Below are 12,524 nucleotides of genomic sequence, written 5' to 3' on the forward strand. Positions count from 1 at the left end.
GCAGACTTGATTTGGAGAACTTAAGTGGCAGGGAACTAAGGGAACGCCTTGGTTTCCACCAGGTGCAGCGGAACGCGGGAGATTTCACAACTTCCACTGGCTATCTGATCTATTGCTCCATTCTGGCCTTGCGGGCAGGAAGCATTTCCCGGTATCCCCTTGAACCCGCGGGCAGCCTTTTCAACATTCAAGCAGATATCTGGCTTACTAAACAGCCGCGAGCGACGAAAGGTTCGCCTTCTCCCTATTTGGTTCGCCCGCCCCGCCATTCATTCTTTATAGCTGAAATCGCACCAGGCGCACACTTTTATTGGGGGGTGGGGTGTACTTAGGTCCCACTGAAACCAGCGGGGCTTAACTTTTACCATGGCAGGCATCAGAACCCAATAGGTCCCCCCCCGAATGTGGACCCATTGCCCCAATCTGTACAGTATTATCTAGACGTGTCAACTCGCGTGTGCGCGCGTACACACGATACTGAAACTGTGCTTATGTGACCTACGCAGCCCCGTGCCCATTGCCACCCCCACTGCGACCCACAGAGAAACAACTGTTATTTATTCTGGTGGGGGGCTGAGGGGGGCACTGGCTGGTCCCCGTGCCTCTTCTGAGTAGGTGCCCGGCGGGAAACGCGGCCCGACCGTGAGGTAATGCGCGCGAGGGCGGAGGGGGGGGGCGGGAAAGGAGCGCAAGGAAGAGAGACGCGCAAGGGGGTCCCACTCGCGCCTGCGCCCTTCCCGCCTTCCCCACCGCCGGCGCCGCCGCGGCTGCTACCCTGACTGGGCAATCTTTCCCGGCATGCCCCGCGTGGCGCATGGGCAGTGCGGGGCCTTTCCAGCGAGAGGGGGGGCGGCTCTGCTAATTCCATTGTGGAGCGGAGACGGCGATATTTTTAACTGGAGGCGGCGTAGAAAGCGGCGGCGGAGGCGGCGAGGCTGGGCCGGGTGGGGCCGAGCGGCGGACGCGAAGGAGAAGAAGAAGAAGGATGCTCCGGGCGGCGAGCGGGCGCTGAGGAGCGGCGGCGAGGGAGAGAGAGGGCCGGGCCGGCCAGCCGGGCAGCCGGGTGAGTGACTGCAAAGCGAGCGGGGTCTTGCGGCAAGAGCCGCCGCAGAGGGCCGCGCCTCCCCTTCGTCGCCTTCGCCCTCTTTTCCTCCTCCGCTGCTCCTTTTTCCCGGCCCCGAGGGGGACATGAAGCTCGGCAGCGGTTTCCTGGGAGGCGGCGGCTCTTCCTCCTCCTCCTCCTCCTCCAAGAGGGCGGCGATGGAGCCCACCTTCCCCCCCAGCATGGTCATGTTCAACCACCGCCTGCCGCCCGTCACCAGCTTCACCCGGCCCGCCGCGCCCCCGCAGCATTGCGGGCTGGCTTTGGCCTCCGCCTCGTCCGCCAACTCATCGTCCTCGTCCGCCGCCTCGTCGTCGTCGTCGTCTTCCTCCTCCTCCTCTTCCACCGCGACCACCGTAACTGCCGCCGAGCCCCCCGCCCCACCGCCGCCGCCTCCTCCTCCTCACCCTCAGGGCATGACTTTCAAGAAAGAGCCGGCGGGGGGCTTCCCTCTCACGGCCTCCTCGTCGTCGTCCCAGCGGGGCTCCTGGGGCTTCTTCCACTCGCTCATGAATATCAAGCAGGAGAAGCCCAGCGACCAGGAGGAAGAGGAGCAGCAGCAACAGCAACAACAGCACCACCACCATCACCACCACCACCACTATGGGGGCCTCTTTGGGATAGCCGGGGAAGAGAGGCACCCCAACCTTGTAGGTGGCGGAAGCGGAGTGGAAGGGGCCAGCCAGAGCGTGATCCAAGACCTCAGCCTCTTCCACCACCTGCACCATCACCCCCACAGAGGAGACTTGCTGCTGGGCATCCGAGGTGGCGGCGGCGGCGAGATGGGTGTTGGCGGCTCGGACGACCCCAAGCTTGACACCCAGGCCAGGAAGATGAAGAGGCCAAAGTCGGAATCTCAGGGAATCAAAGCCAAGAGGAAGCCGAGCGTTTCGTCCAAGCCCCTTGCAGCGGGAGATGGAGAAGCTGCCATGCTGTCCCCTAGCCAGAAACCTCATGTCTGTGAGCACTGCAGCGCTGCTTTCAGGAGCTCCTACCACCTGCGCAGGCATGTGCTTATCCATACCGGCGAGAGGCCTTTCCAGTGTAGCCAGTGCAACATGGGTTTCATTCAGAAGTATTTGCTGCAGAGGCACGAAAAGATCCACAGCAGGGAGAAGCCGTTTGGGTGCGACCAGTGCAGTATGAAGTTCATCCAGAAGTATCACATGGAGAGGCACAAGAGGACGCACAGCGGAGAAAAGCCATACAAATGTGAAACCTGCCAGCAGTATTTTTCAAGGACTGATAGACTGTTGAAGCACAGACGTACATGTGGAGAAGCCATAGGGAAAGCAGGTGCTGGAATGGATCCTGGGCCATCAAACCATAGCATGGGCAACTTGTCTATGTTGTCTCAGGGAAATACAGGTTCGTCAAGGAGAAAAAGCAAAGCAAAATGTGTATCCACTGAAAACAAAGAGCATAAGCCTACTCATAAAGTATCTGACTCTCAGATTGCATCTAATATGACCTTGCAGAATTATGCGGTGGAGATTCCTATAGTGTCTTCCAGTGGTGGCTTAATTGGCACTGGGATAGAAGAACTGCAGAAAAAGGTGCCAAAATTAGTCTTTAAAAAAGGAAACAGGAAAGGTACAGACAAGAGTTTTCTTAACTTTGTGTCACCATTACCAGACCTTCTTGGTCAAAAACAATTGTCTGGAAAACCAAGTGGCTCTCTTGGCATAGTTGCAAATACCAGTGTGGATGCTATTGGCCTCCTTCAAGCTGCAAATAGTAAACCAGGTCAAATAAGTAGCAATTATGACGATGCCATGCAATTTTCAAAGAAAAGAAGATACTTGCAAACTGCCAGCAGTAACAGTGCCTTTTCTATAAATGTTGGGCATATGGCCTCCCAACCGTCTGTAATACAGTCTGCAGGTGTGAGTGTTATGGACAGTGAAACCCCGTTATCTCTTATTGACTCATCATCTCTAAATGCTGACATCAAATCTTGCCACGATAAGTCTGGCATTCCTGATGAAGTCTTGCAAAGTCTTTTAGAGCAGTACTCTCACAAATCAGAAGGCCAGAAGGAAGATCCCTTCAGCATTACTGAACAGCGTGTGGACTTACATGCCTCAGGAGAGCATACAGAGATGGTTCAAGAGGAGAACTTGAGCCCCAGCTCCCAAACAGCTTCAAATGACAAAGCAAACATGTTGCAAGAATACTCAAAATACCTCCAGCATGCTTTTGAAAGAACAACTAATAGCACTGGTTTTGCTTTTGGACCCAGTTTCCAATTTGTAAGTTTGTCTTCAAGCCTTCATAACCATACTTTGTTTCAAGACAAACAAATATACACTACATCTCCACTTGAGTGTGGTTTCAGCCAATCTGTTACCTCAGTGTTGCCATCTGCATTGTCAAAGCCTCCTTTTGGGATGTTGCTTGGATCTCAGCCAGGTTTTTATTTATCTGCTTTGGAAGCAACGCATCAACAGTTGACTCCTTCACAAGAACTAGATGATCTGATAGACTCCCAGAAGAACATAGACACTTCATCAGGCTATCAGTCCACACCTCAAAAATTGAATAGCCAGAAGGAACAAAAAAATCTAGAATCTTCATCAAGCTTTCCACTTCCTTCTCAGGAACTAGCTAACCAGATAGATCCCCAGAAGGACCTAGATCATCGAGCAACATACCAGATAGAGACCTTTGCACAAGCATTTGGTTCTCAGTTTAAGACGGGCAGCAGGGTGCCAATGACTTTCATTGCTAACTCTAATGGGGAAGTGGACCATAGAGTAAGGACTTCAGTGTCAGATTTCTCAGGGTATACAAATATAATGTCTGATGTAAGTGAGCCATGTAGTACAAGAGTAAAGACCCCAACTAGCCAAAGTTATAGGTAAAGTTCCAAGTATGACTAGGCTTGGGGGTGGTCTTAATGTATTAGTTTTATTTTGATAACACTGCCATTGGAATGTTTCTACACGATCCTAATACAAATAATGTAACACGCCCTTTCAATGCAACTTTTCATATTTAGTTTTTGTTAAAGTAATTTTAGATCAGTTTGTATTATGGTTTTTAAATCAGATTAATAGACTTGATACTTCACTTTTTTGTTGTTGTTCATGTGACAGTGTTTAGCAATCAAACTTACCTATTTAGATTGTCAGGGAATAGCCCAAAAAGTTGAAAATGCAAAAAAGGGAAAAAAGAAAGAAAAAAACACAAAAAACCTTTGTTCCTAGGATTAAGGTTTATTTTAATTGCTTTACTCTCAGGAAAATGTAATGAAGCAAGGGGATTCTGTGCACTGTTGGTGTATTGGAGTTTCCAATTTACAAATAAGTGGCAAATCTACTTCACCATTTAACAAAGGGATTTTAAGACATCAGAAATTGCTGTCTCATATCTGGGTGATACAAAAATTCTGAGAACTTAGCTACCTACAGCTTGTTATAGTTGTTAACATACTTCTTTATTTCTTCTTCTAGATGATGATACTCATTCCAGACTGGTGGGATAGTCTCAGATCCTTGGTATAAGCCTGGAATGATAGCTTTAATAATAACAATAATGTCCACCCCATTTCCCCCTGAAGGCTGTAATTTTATAAAGAGATTTTAGCGGCATAATCCACAAGAGGAGTTTTAAAGTGCCATTTTGATGTCATTGGAACCCCAATCTGAAATTGCAGTCTTAATTTATATACTTTTTGGGAATGCATTATTTATTAAATATGGGGTTTTTTTAAAATAAAAAAAATATCCCCAATTGGCTACCAATCCCTCTCTTCCCCCTACTTAAATATTCCTGTTTAGTGTCTTGGGTCTTTTTCCTTTTTCATCCATTTTCAATGCCAAGCTCACCCTCCATGGTTTGTGATCCTTTCCAAGTTCCTTTTAGCTCAACAGCTGGAATTTTAGAAGATTTACATTCCAGAAGATTGCATAACTTATTATGTGTTTTCTGATGTCTTGTGGCATCAAAAGTTGAACAATTTTTTAAAGGCGAATGCTCCTATTTTAGAAGGCCATAAAGGTTTCCTTAGAAGATACGATAAGAAAAAATACTCAGTTGTACATAAAGAGGTCCTCCAAAGTGCATTGGGATCTACTAGCTTAGTCAACCATGCCCACATGCAGTCTTGAGTATTTTGGGGGGTGGGGGTGGGGTTAAGATTACATGTGGCTAAATGATGTGTAGAAGGACAATGAGGTTGGCCTAAATGTATGAACCATGTGACCAATATGTACGTGGTTTATTGTAACCAGAATCTCCAAGGAATTGTTGCTCAAATTCATGTATATTTTGTGGTACATTATTTATGATATGTGAATCTTGATTAGAGCCTGTGGAGCCACGGAAACCTATAGAAAACTTAGTGGCTATTTTAATAACTGCTAAAAAGCAGTTGCACTGCCCAGAACCACTTTTTTTTTTGCAGATGTATTTTTTTTCCTAATTAGTTTTTTTAATGTAATTTTGGTGATGTTTCCGCAGATTTTTAAAAATGTACTTTTGGTGATGTTTCTGTCTTGCGTACTTTCTGAAGGCAGAAAAGTACCAGTGGTTGTTTGCAGTCTTATTGTGTAATTGGCCTTTTGCAGGCTTCCATGTATAATAAAGTAATTAACATTGTACAAGTGTAAAACACTTCTGTTACGAAGATGGTGTTAAAAGAACTATGAATTCTTAAATTGTTACAAAATGTTAAAACCCATTTTCTCTTCCCCCTACCCACCAAATCAACCTGAACACTATTTCACCAAATGAACCACCACATTTATTACTAATGCATAATTAATTAAATCCCACTTATTAAAACTTGATATGTACTTGATTATGTATTTTCCATTCTTCAAAATAGTGCTGTTAATTTTCCCTGCCATCTAGGCATAGAGCACAACTTATCAAGGGATGGAGTGTACTTTAACCACTGTGTTGTTCTACTATGGGTTTTTTAATTTGGTTTTTAAGTATTTTGTTCCACAGCGGTTATGGTTTTATTTTCTTTTATATTGTGTATACTGGATAGTGTGTATGTTCTGGGATTGTTTGCTTTAGACTGTGACCAATTAAAAATGCTATTCACAAAAATCTAAGGAAAGAAGATGTTGTATTATCTATCCAGTTACACCTCTGGCTTTGTTAAGAAAATTCCGTAAAATGTTTTTAAACTAAATTGCTGGAACAATAGAAGGATAACTTGCTTGCTTTTAAAGGTATTTTTATTGTAAAACTTCTTTAGGTGAACAATAAAAACACTCTTTTCGTTACTTTGTGATTTAAATTTTTTGGGGTATTCTGTGATGTCTGGGTTGGAAATTTTCTATTTGATGATGTTATTTTGAATTAATGACAGGTTAAATCCAACTTCTGTCCACACAACAAAACTTCCTTTTCTACTCCCTGTACCGACCCCAAATCTGCTCTGGAGGTTTGGGAGCACCCCAGAGCAGATTTGGTATAGGGGCAGGAGAGGGAGGGGAAATTCTGTTGTGTGAGCAAAAGCTATTCTGCTCACACAGTGACTTGGTTGGGAAGAAACCTAGATCAGTTCTGGCTCCATGGGAACCTGTTGAAAGTTGGGGTCTAAATTGTGGGGTTCTTCATTTGAATCTTAAGCTGGATCTTTAAGCATGTGCAACTAGGTGAAGTGGACGTACAACCTTTCTCAGATCCAGCAACACAGAACCTACTTTTAAAATGTAAAATCCCAGAAATAGGCAGGGAAGTGAAGAGCTAGATTCAGTTTCACTTGCTTCCCCAGACCCACCATAAAGCTTTTGCAGGACTTAGTTCTTAAAAAGAGATTCCATGTCTGCAGCTTCAACTGTTTGGTGCATGCTTACATTGGATTGGTGTGCACAGGTTTAATGCCCAAATCAAGAATGATGCAACTGGTTATACATGCTCAAGAAATATTGGACTTGTGTTTCTCAAATACACTGGGGAATTTGTTAAAAGGTTGTTTGTGATCCATGATATGGGAAGGGGGTCTACTGCACAAAGTTATTCCTAGCCTTTTTTGGTATGCCTAAAGTAGTACAGTGGTACCTCGGGTTACATATGCTTCAGGTTACATACGCTTTAGGTTACAGACTCTTCTAACCCAGAAATAGTACCTCGGGTTAAGAACTTTGCTTCAGGATGAGAACAGAAATCGTGCTCCGGCGGTGCGGCAGCAGCAGGAGGCCCCATTAGCTAAAGTGGTGCTTCAGGTTAAGAACAGTTTCAGTTAAGGACAGACCTCCAGAACGAATTAAGTACTTAACCTGAGGTACCACTGTACTTACTATGCCACCCAGTTTGCATTAGTCTGTATATAATAATAATAATAATAATAATGCTTTTAAAGTGCTTCACATACAGTATATTGTACTCTTTAAAAACAACCCTCAAGGTTAGGTCAGCGTTATATTTTTATTCAAAAATATATCCCACCTTTCCATTAAAAACGCTCAAGGTGGTTCCTATAAAATATTAAAGCAATAAAACAACAAAATAAACTTACTTTTGTATCATGTGACATAAAGAAGTAAGATTTGAACTGGGGATTCCATGTTCGATCTTGGTCACTAAAATTACATCAGAGTGAAATGGTTTCTTAAAGCTAGAGTGGCTTAAAATATTTTTTCTTCAGTATGTTTGAAGTAAAGATTGTAAGTCTGGTTGCAAAAATGGCAAATGATTGCATTATTACAATCGGTGTATGCTCCAAATTCATATAAATGACTACTTTCCAGCTGTTCAGTTGTATTTCAGGATGGAGAGCTGAGCAGAGAACAAAAACAAAATTTTAGAAGAAGATTCACAAGGCTTTTGTAAGGAGCGGAAAAAAGTTTATCTGAGCTTTTGAATAAGACTTTTTCAATAGTTATTTCTTTTCTTTCCCATTCTGTCCCATTTAGAAGATAGACTACCTGCAGCCAAACTTTGCAGTTATAGGTGGAACTAATAACTCTACAGTCTAATAACTTCACTGCACTGCTTTGTGCTTTGCTCAAAAAGTACCAGAATCAAGGGCAGAATTGCTTTAAATATTTGGACGCTACCTGAAGAGTATATAAATTAGAATAGGCTGGAAAGTAATCTAGTGTGTTCTGCCCTGAGTGAGGTTTAACATTCATTGTTTTACTGGATTTTAGCATCAGCAACTTGGTTTAAAAGAGGGCAGTCTGTAAGCAACCCAAATTGGAAATGACCTCCTAGGGCCATCAGAGAAGCAGCCCTAAACTAAAATGGTTGTTAGCATTTTCATTCTTTAATGCTAAGAAAGCAGCTCATAAGAAGGCTATGACTGGCCCAACCAGTGGTCTATTCCATGGGTAGGCAAACTAGGGCCCGGGGGCCGGATCCGGCCCAATCGCCTTCTCAATCCAGCCCACGGACGGTCCGGGAATTGGCGTGTTTTTACATGAGTAGAATATGCGTTTATTTAAAATGCATCTCTGAGTTATTTGTGAGGCATAGGAATTCGTTCATCCCTCCCCAATATAGTCCGGCCCACCAACAAGGTCTGAGGAACAGTGGACCGGCCCCCTGCTGAAAAGGTTTACTGACCTCTGGCTATGCCAATGAAGCAACCTATCTGGCAGTGGAAAAGCAGATTTTTTTGTGAGCTTCACAGGCAGACCATGGTGACAATATCTGGGATTCCAAAGTATTCAGTGCCTGAAAACTGGATTGCATCTCTGGCTGAGCCAATTAGGATCTTCCATGTATCCATCCATTCCGCTTTAAAAGCTCTCTGTGTTAGATGACATTGCAACATCTAGTGGCAGTGAGTTCCCTGGTATGATTAATCACCTTCGGCCAACGACACTGGCTTTTTATATTTTGAGAGTCTGAATAATTGTTCCCCTATTCACTGTGCGGGTTCACAAGGCATATATCCAGTCACCAGATTAATTTTAGTTGCTTCAGCTTCACTGTGCAATATTCTTAATGCAGCCGCACAATGACCTAATAATCATCCCTTGCATTGTTACACAGTTTGTTTCATCAATTTATTTACTTGTTCTAATCAAGGCAGAATGCTGAAAAGGACACAGGGTAAGTTGGAAATGGACCAAACCTTTGCGTGTATTTTTTTAAAAAGGTTTTTGTTTTGTTTTAATATTATTTAAGAGATCTTGTAAGCCACTTACAGGTAATTGTAACTAAAATCTCTAAGCAGTTTACCAACAAAGTTGTAACTTGAACTTTTAAAACCAAGCAGTCCGTGCTGTAGTTCAAAGTGAATGATAGTTTCTTTTCTGACTTCTTTTCCATCTTCTTGGTCTTCCTTCTCTAACTCCCCTTCTATATATTGCAGCATAAAAATGCTTCACCTGAGTATTCTTAATTAAAAATTTGGCTTTAATATCAATTCCACGTGATATTAGCCTAGGGGGATTTTAGCTCCATTACTCATCCCCTGAAAGGTTAGAACCTCTCGTTTTTATGAGATTGCAATCAATTTCTGAGCAGATGAGTTCAAATCTGACTTTTGCAGAGACTCGGGATACATTTGTGCACTGGAGAATGTATTTTTATTTCCATCTTCATTACTATTCAAATCAATTTATTTTTAGTGGTACATGGTAAGCTCAATAAGAATGTTAAAAGGCCAAATATTTTTTCACTATTATGCAGGTGCAGCTAAAGCTTTATGTGGTGAGTTGAAAGCCTGAGTATCTTCTCATTATAGTGTAAGAAAATCTCCAGTGGAAGAGTGTGTTGAACAAGATTGTCTCTAAGGTCTTGGTTGGCAACTAATTTTCAACCTACTGGCTCACTCCCTTTGGAGACCAGAGAGAGGCAAAAGTTAACCATTTTCTTGGCAGTGAGTGAATCACTTGCTGTGAGATCCAAGCAAGGGATGGCCTTTGAACAACTGAGCCTCTTAAGGGGGAGAGCCAGGATGCATCTCCATACCAGTTACTGGGAATTGCAGGTGAGGGTACTATTCTGCTCAAGTTCTGCTTGCAGGCATCACATGGCTACTGCGAGAACAGAGCGCTTTTTGGACTGATCATTTACATTACACTTGTAAATGAGAGAAAGCGACTGATTCAGCTGTAGGGAGAGATGGGGAGGCACATGCAGATATGTATGTGTGGAGCTGGCTGGACTTCTTGCTTAGACACACTAAAAGTGTAGATCTGCTGGGTGTTATAATAATAATAATAATAATAATAATAATAATAATAATAATAATAATAATTTATTATTTATACCCCACCCATCTGGCTGGGTTTCCCCAGCCACTCTGGGCGGCTTCCAACAAAACACTAAAATACAATAACCTATTAAACATTAAAAGCTTCCCTAAACAGGGCTGCCTTCAGATGTCTTCTAAAAGTTTGGTAGTCATTTTTCTCTTTGACATCTGGTGGGAGGGCGTTGCACAGGGCGGGTGCCACTACCAAGAAGGCCCTCTGCCTGGTTCCTCTGTTGTGCTTGTTCCTCAATAAAGTAAACTTTTGCAATCCTAGCAGGGTTAATCTGCATGCAAAATTTTCCCTAGGCACTGGATAGCTCAGTTGATTAGAGCATGGTGCTGATAACATCAAGGTCACAGGTTTGATCCCCATATCAGACAGTTGCATATTCCTGCACTGGACATTTTAAAGGAGAGGTTGGATGGCCATCTATCATGAACACTTTGGTTGAGACTCCTTCATTGCAGAGGGGTTGGACTAGATCAGCCTTTTTCAACCTGTGGGTCCACAGATGTTGAACTACAACTCCCATCACCCCTAGCTAGCAAGGCCAGAGCTCAGGGATGATGGGTGTTGTAGTCCAACAACATCTGGGTTGAGAACCGCTGGACTAGATGATCCTCAGGGCCCCTTCCAACTCTACAATTCAGCGATTGATTCAATGATCAGTATCATTGGCTAGATTAGGTAATGTTTTGAGTTTCGTTTCCTTCAATACAGGGAGCCCTTGGGCAAAGTGCTTCCTGGAGAGCCACTTCATCGGTGGATCCCAGTGGGAAGCAGCAGTGTTCTCGGAGTTGCATCAGGAGCAGTGTTGGAGATTAAAATGGTGGCTGCACCTAGCTGCCTAGCACTGCACAGAGAGCAGGTCTAGATGTTGTTGTTGTTTAGTCGTTTAGTCGTGTCTGACTCTTCGTGACCCCATGGACCAGAGCACGCCAAGCCCTCCTGTCTTCCACTGCCTCCTGCAGTTTGGTCAAACTCATGCTGGGAGCTTCGAGAACACTGTCCAACCATCTTGTCCTCTGTTGTCCCCTTCTCCTTGTGCCCTCAATTTTCCCCAACATCAGGGTCTTTTCCAGGGAGTCTTCTCTTCTCATGAGGTGGCCAAAGTATTGGAGCCTCAGCTTCAGGATCTGTCCTTCCAGTGAGCACTCAGGGCTGATTTCCTTCAGAATGGATAGGTTTGATCTTCTTGCAGTCCATGGGACTCTCAAGAGTCTCCTCCAGCACCATAATTCAAAAGCATCAATTATTTGGCGATCAGCCTTCTTTATGGTCCAGCTCTCACTTCCATACATCACTACTGGGAAAACTATGGCTTTAACTATATGGACCTTTGTTGGTCTCTGCTTTTTAAGATGCTGTCTAGGTTTGTCATCGCTTTTCTCCCAAGAAGCAAGCGTCTTTTAATTTCGTGACTGCTGTCACCATCTGCAGTGAACATGGAGCCCAAGAAAGTAAAATCTCTCACTGCCTCCATTTCTTCCCCTTCTATTTGCCAGGAGGTGATGTGCCCAGTGGCCATGATCTTCGTTTTTTTGATGTTGAGCTTCAGACCATATTTTGTGCTCTCCTCTTTCACCCTCATTAAAAGGTTCTTTAATTCCTCCTCACTTTCTGCCATCAAAGTTGTGCCATCTGCATATCTGAGGTTGTTTCCATAAAGAGGGAGCCTGGGCAGGCATCAGTGGTCGACTCCAGCAGCTGCCCAATGATGCTAAATGCTGAGGTCAGCCCTACTTCAAAAATCTGTTGGTAGTTATTTATTTATAAAAAAAGAATTTATCTACCACTCTATCATAGAAATATATCAAATCGGTTTACTGCAATATAAAACCATGTAGTAAAGCCATACAGAAAAGCTACCAAAAGAATTAAAAACAAGTAACAGTAGACCGTTGTGGGGGATGTACTCTTAATTGCCTGCACAGGCTTGGCGGAATAGAAAAGTTTTCAGCAGGCGTTGAAATGTTGGCACAGAAGGTGCCTACTGAATCTCTCCTGGCAGGGTGTCCCATAGGACCGGCTCAGTTTCTCTTGTAAAATGAGCCTCACCAACTCTGGGACCAGCCAGATAATCTCAATGATCAAACTGGGATATAAGGGTTCAGGCACACCTTGCAAGAGCAGTTTGCACGTTCAGGTAGTTAAACCTTATTTTCACAACATTGAACAGCCTAGATGCATCTGTTGATGCAGACTGGAATGTGTTTCCATATTCCCAACTACAAGTGAAGAGAGATTAGTCG

At 44.0% G+C, this 12,524-nt stretch overlaps 1 protein-coding gene and 1 long non-coding RNA gene across 3 annotated transcripts in view; both read left to right on the plus strand.

The window, feature by feature from the left end:
* The window catches only part of LOC310708511, a 38,233-nt gene that overhangs the window by 16,641 nt on the left and 9,068 nt on the right, over window positions 1-12,524 (plus strand). The window lies entirely within an intron of this gene.
* Window positions 816-6,342, plus strand: ZNF281 (zinc finger protein 281). Its single transcript, XM_083508651.1, has one exon. The coding sequence runs from the start codon at window positions 1,189-1,191 to the stop codon at window positions 3,964-3,966; it is 2,778 nt and encodes a 925-aa protein (XP_083364777.1). The 5' UTR covers window positions 816-1,188; the 3' UTR covers window positions 3,967-6,342.

The sequence above is a fragment of the Podarcis liolepis genome (genome assembly GCF_965112155.1).
Source record: "Podarcis liolepis genome assembly, chromosome: 6".
NCBI classification, from domain to species: domain Eukaryota; kingdom Metazoa; phylum Chordata; class Lepidosauria; order Squamata; family Lacertidae; genus Podarcis; species Podarcis liolepis.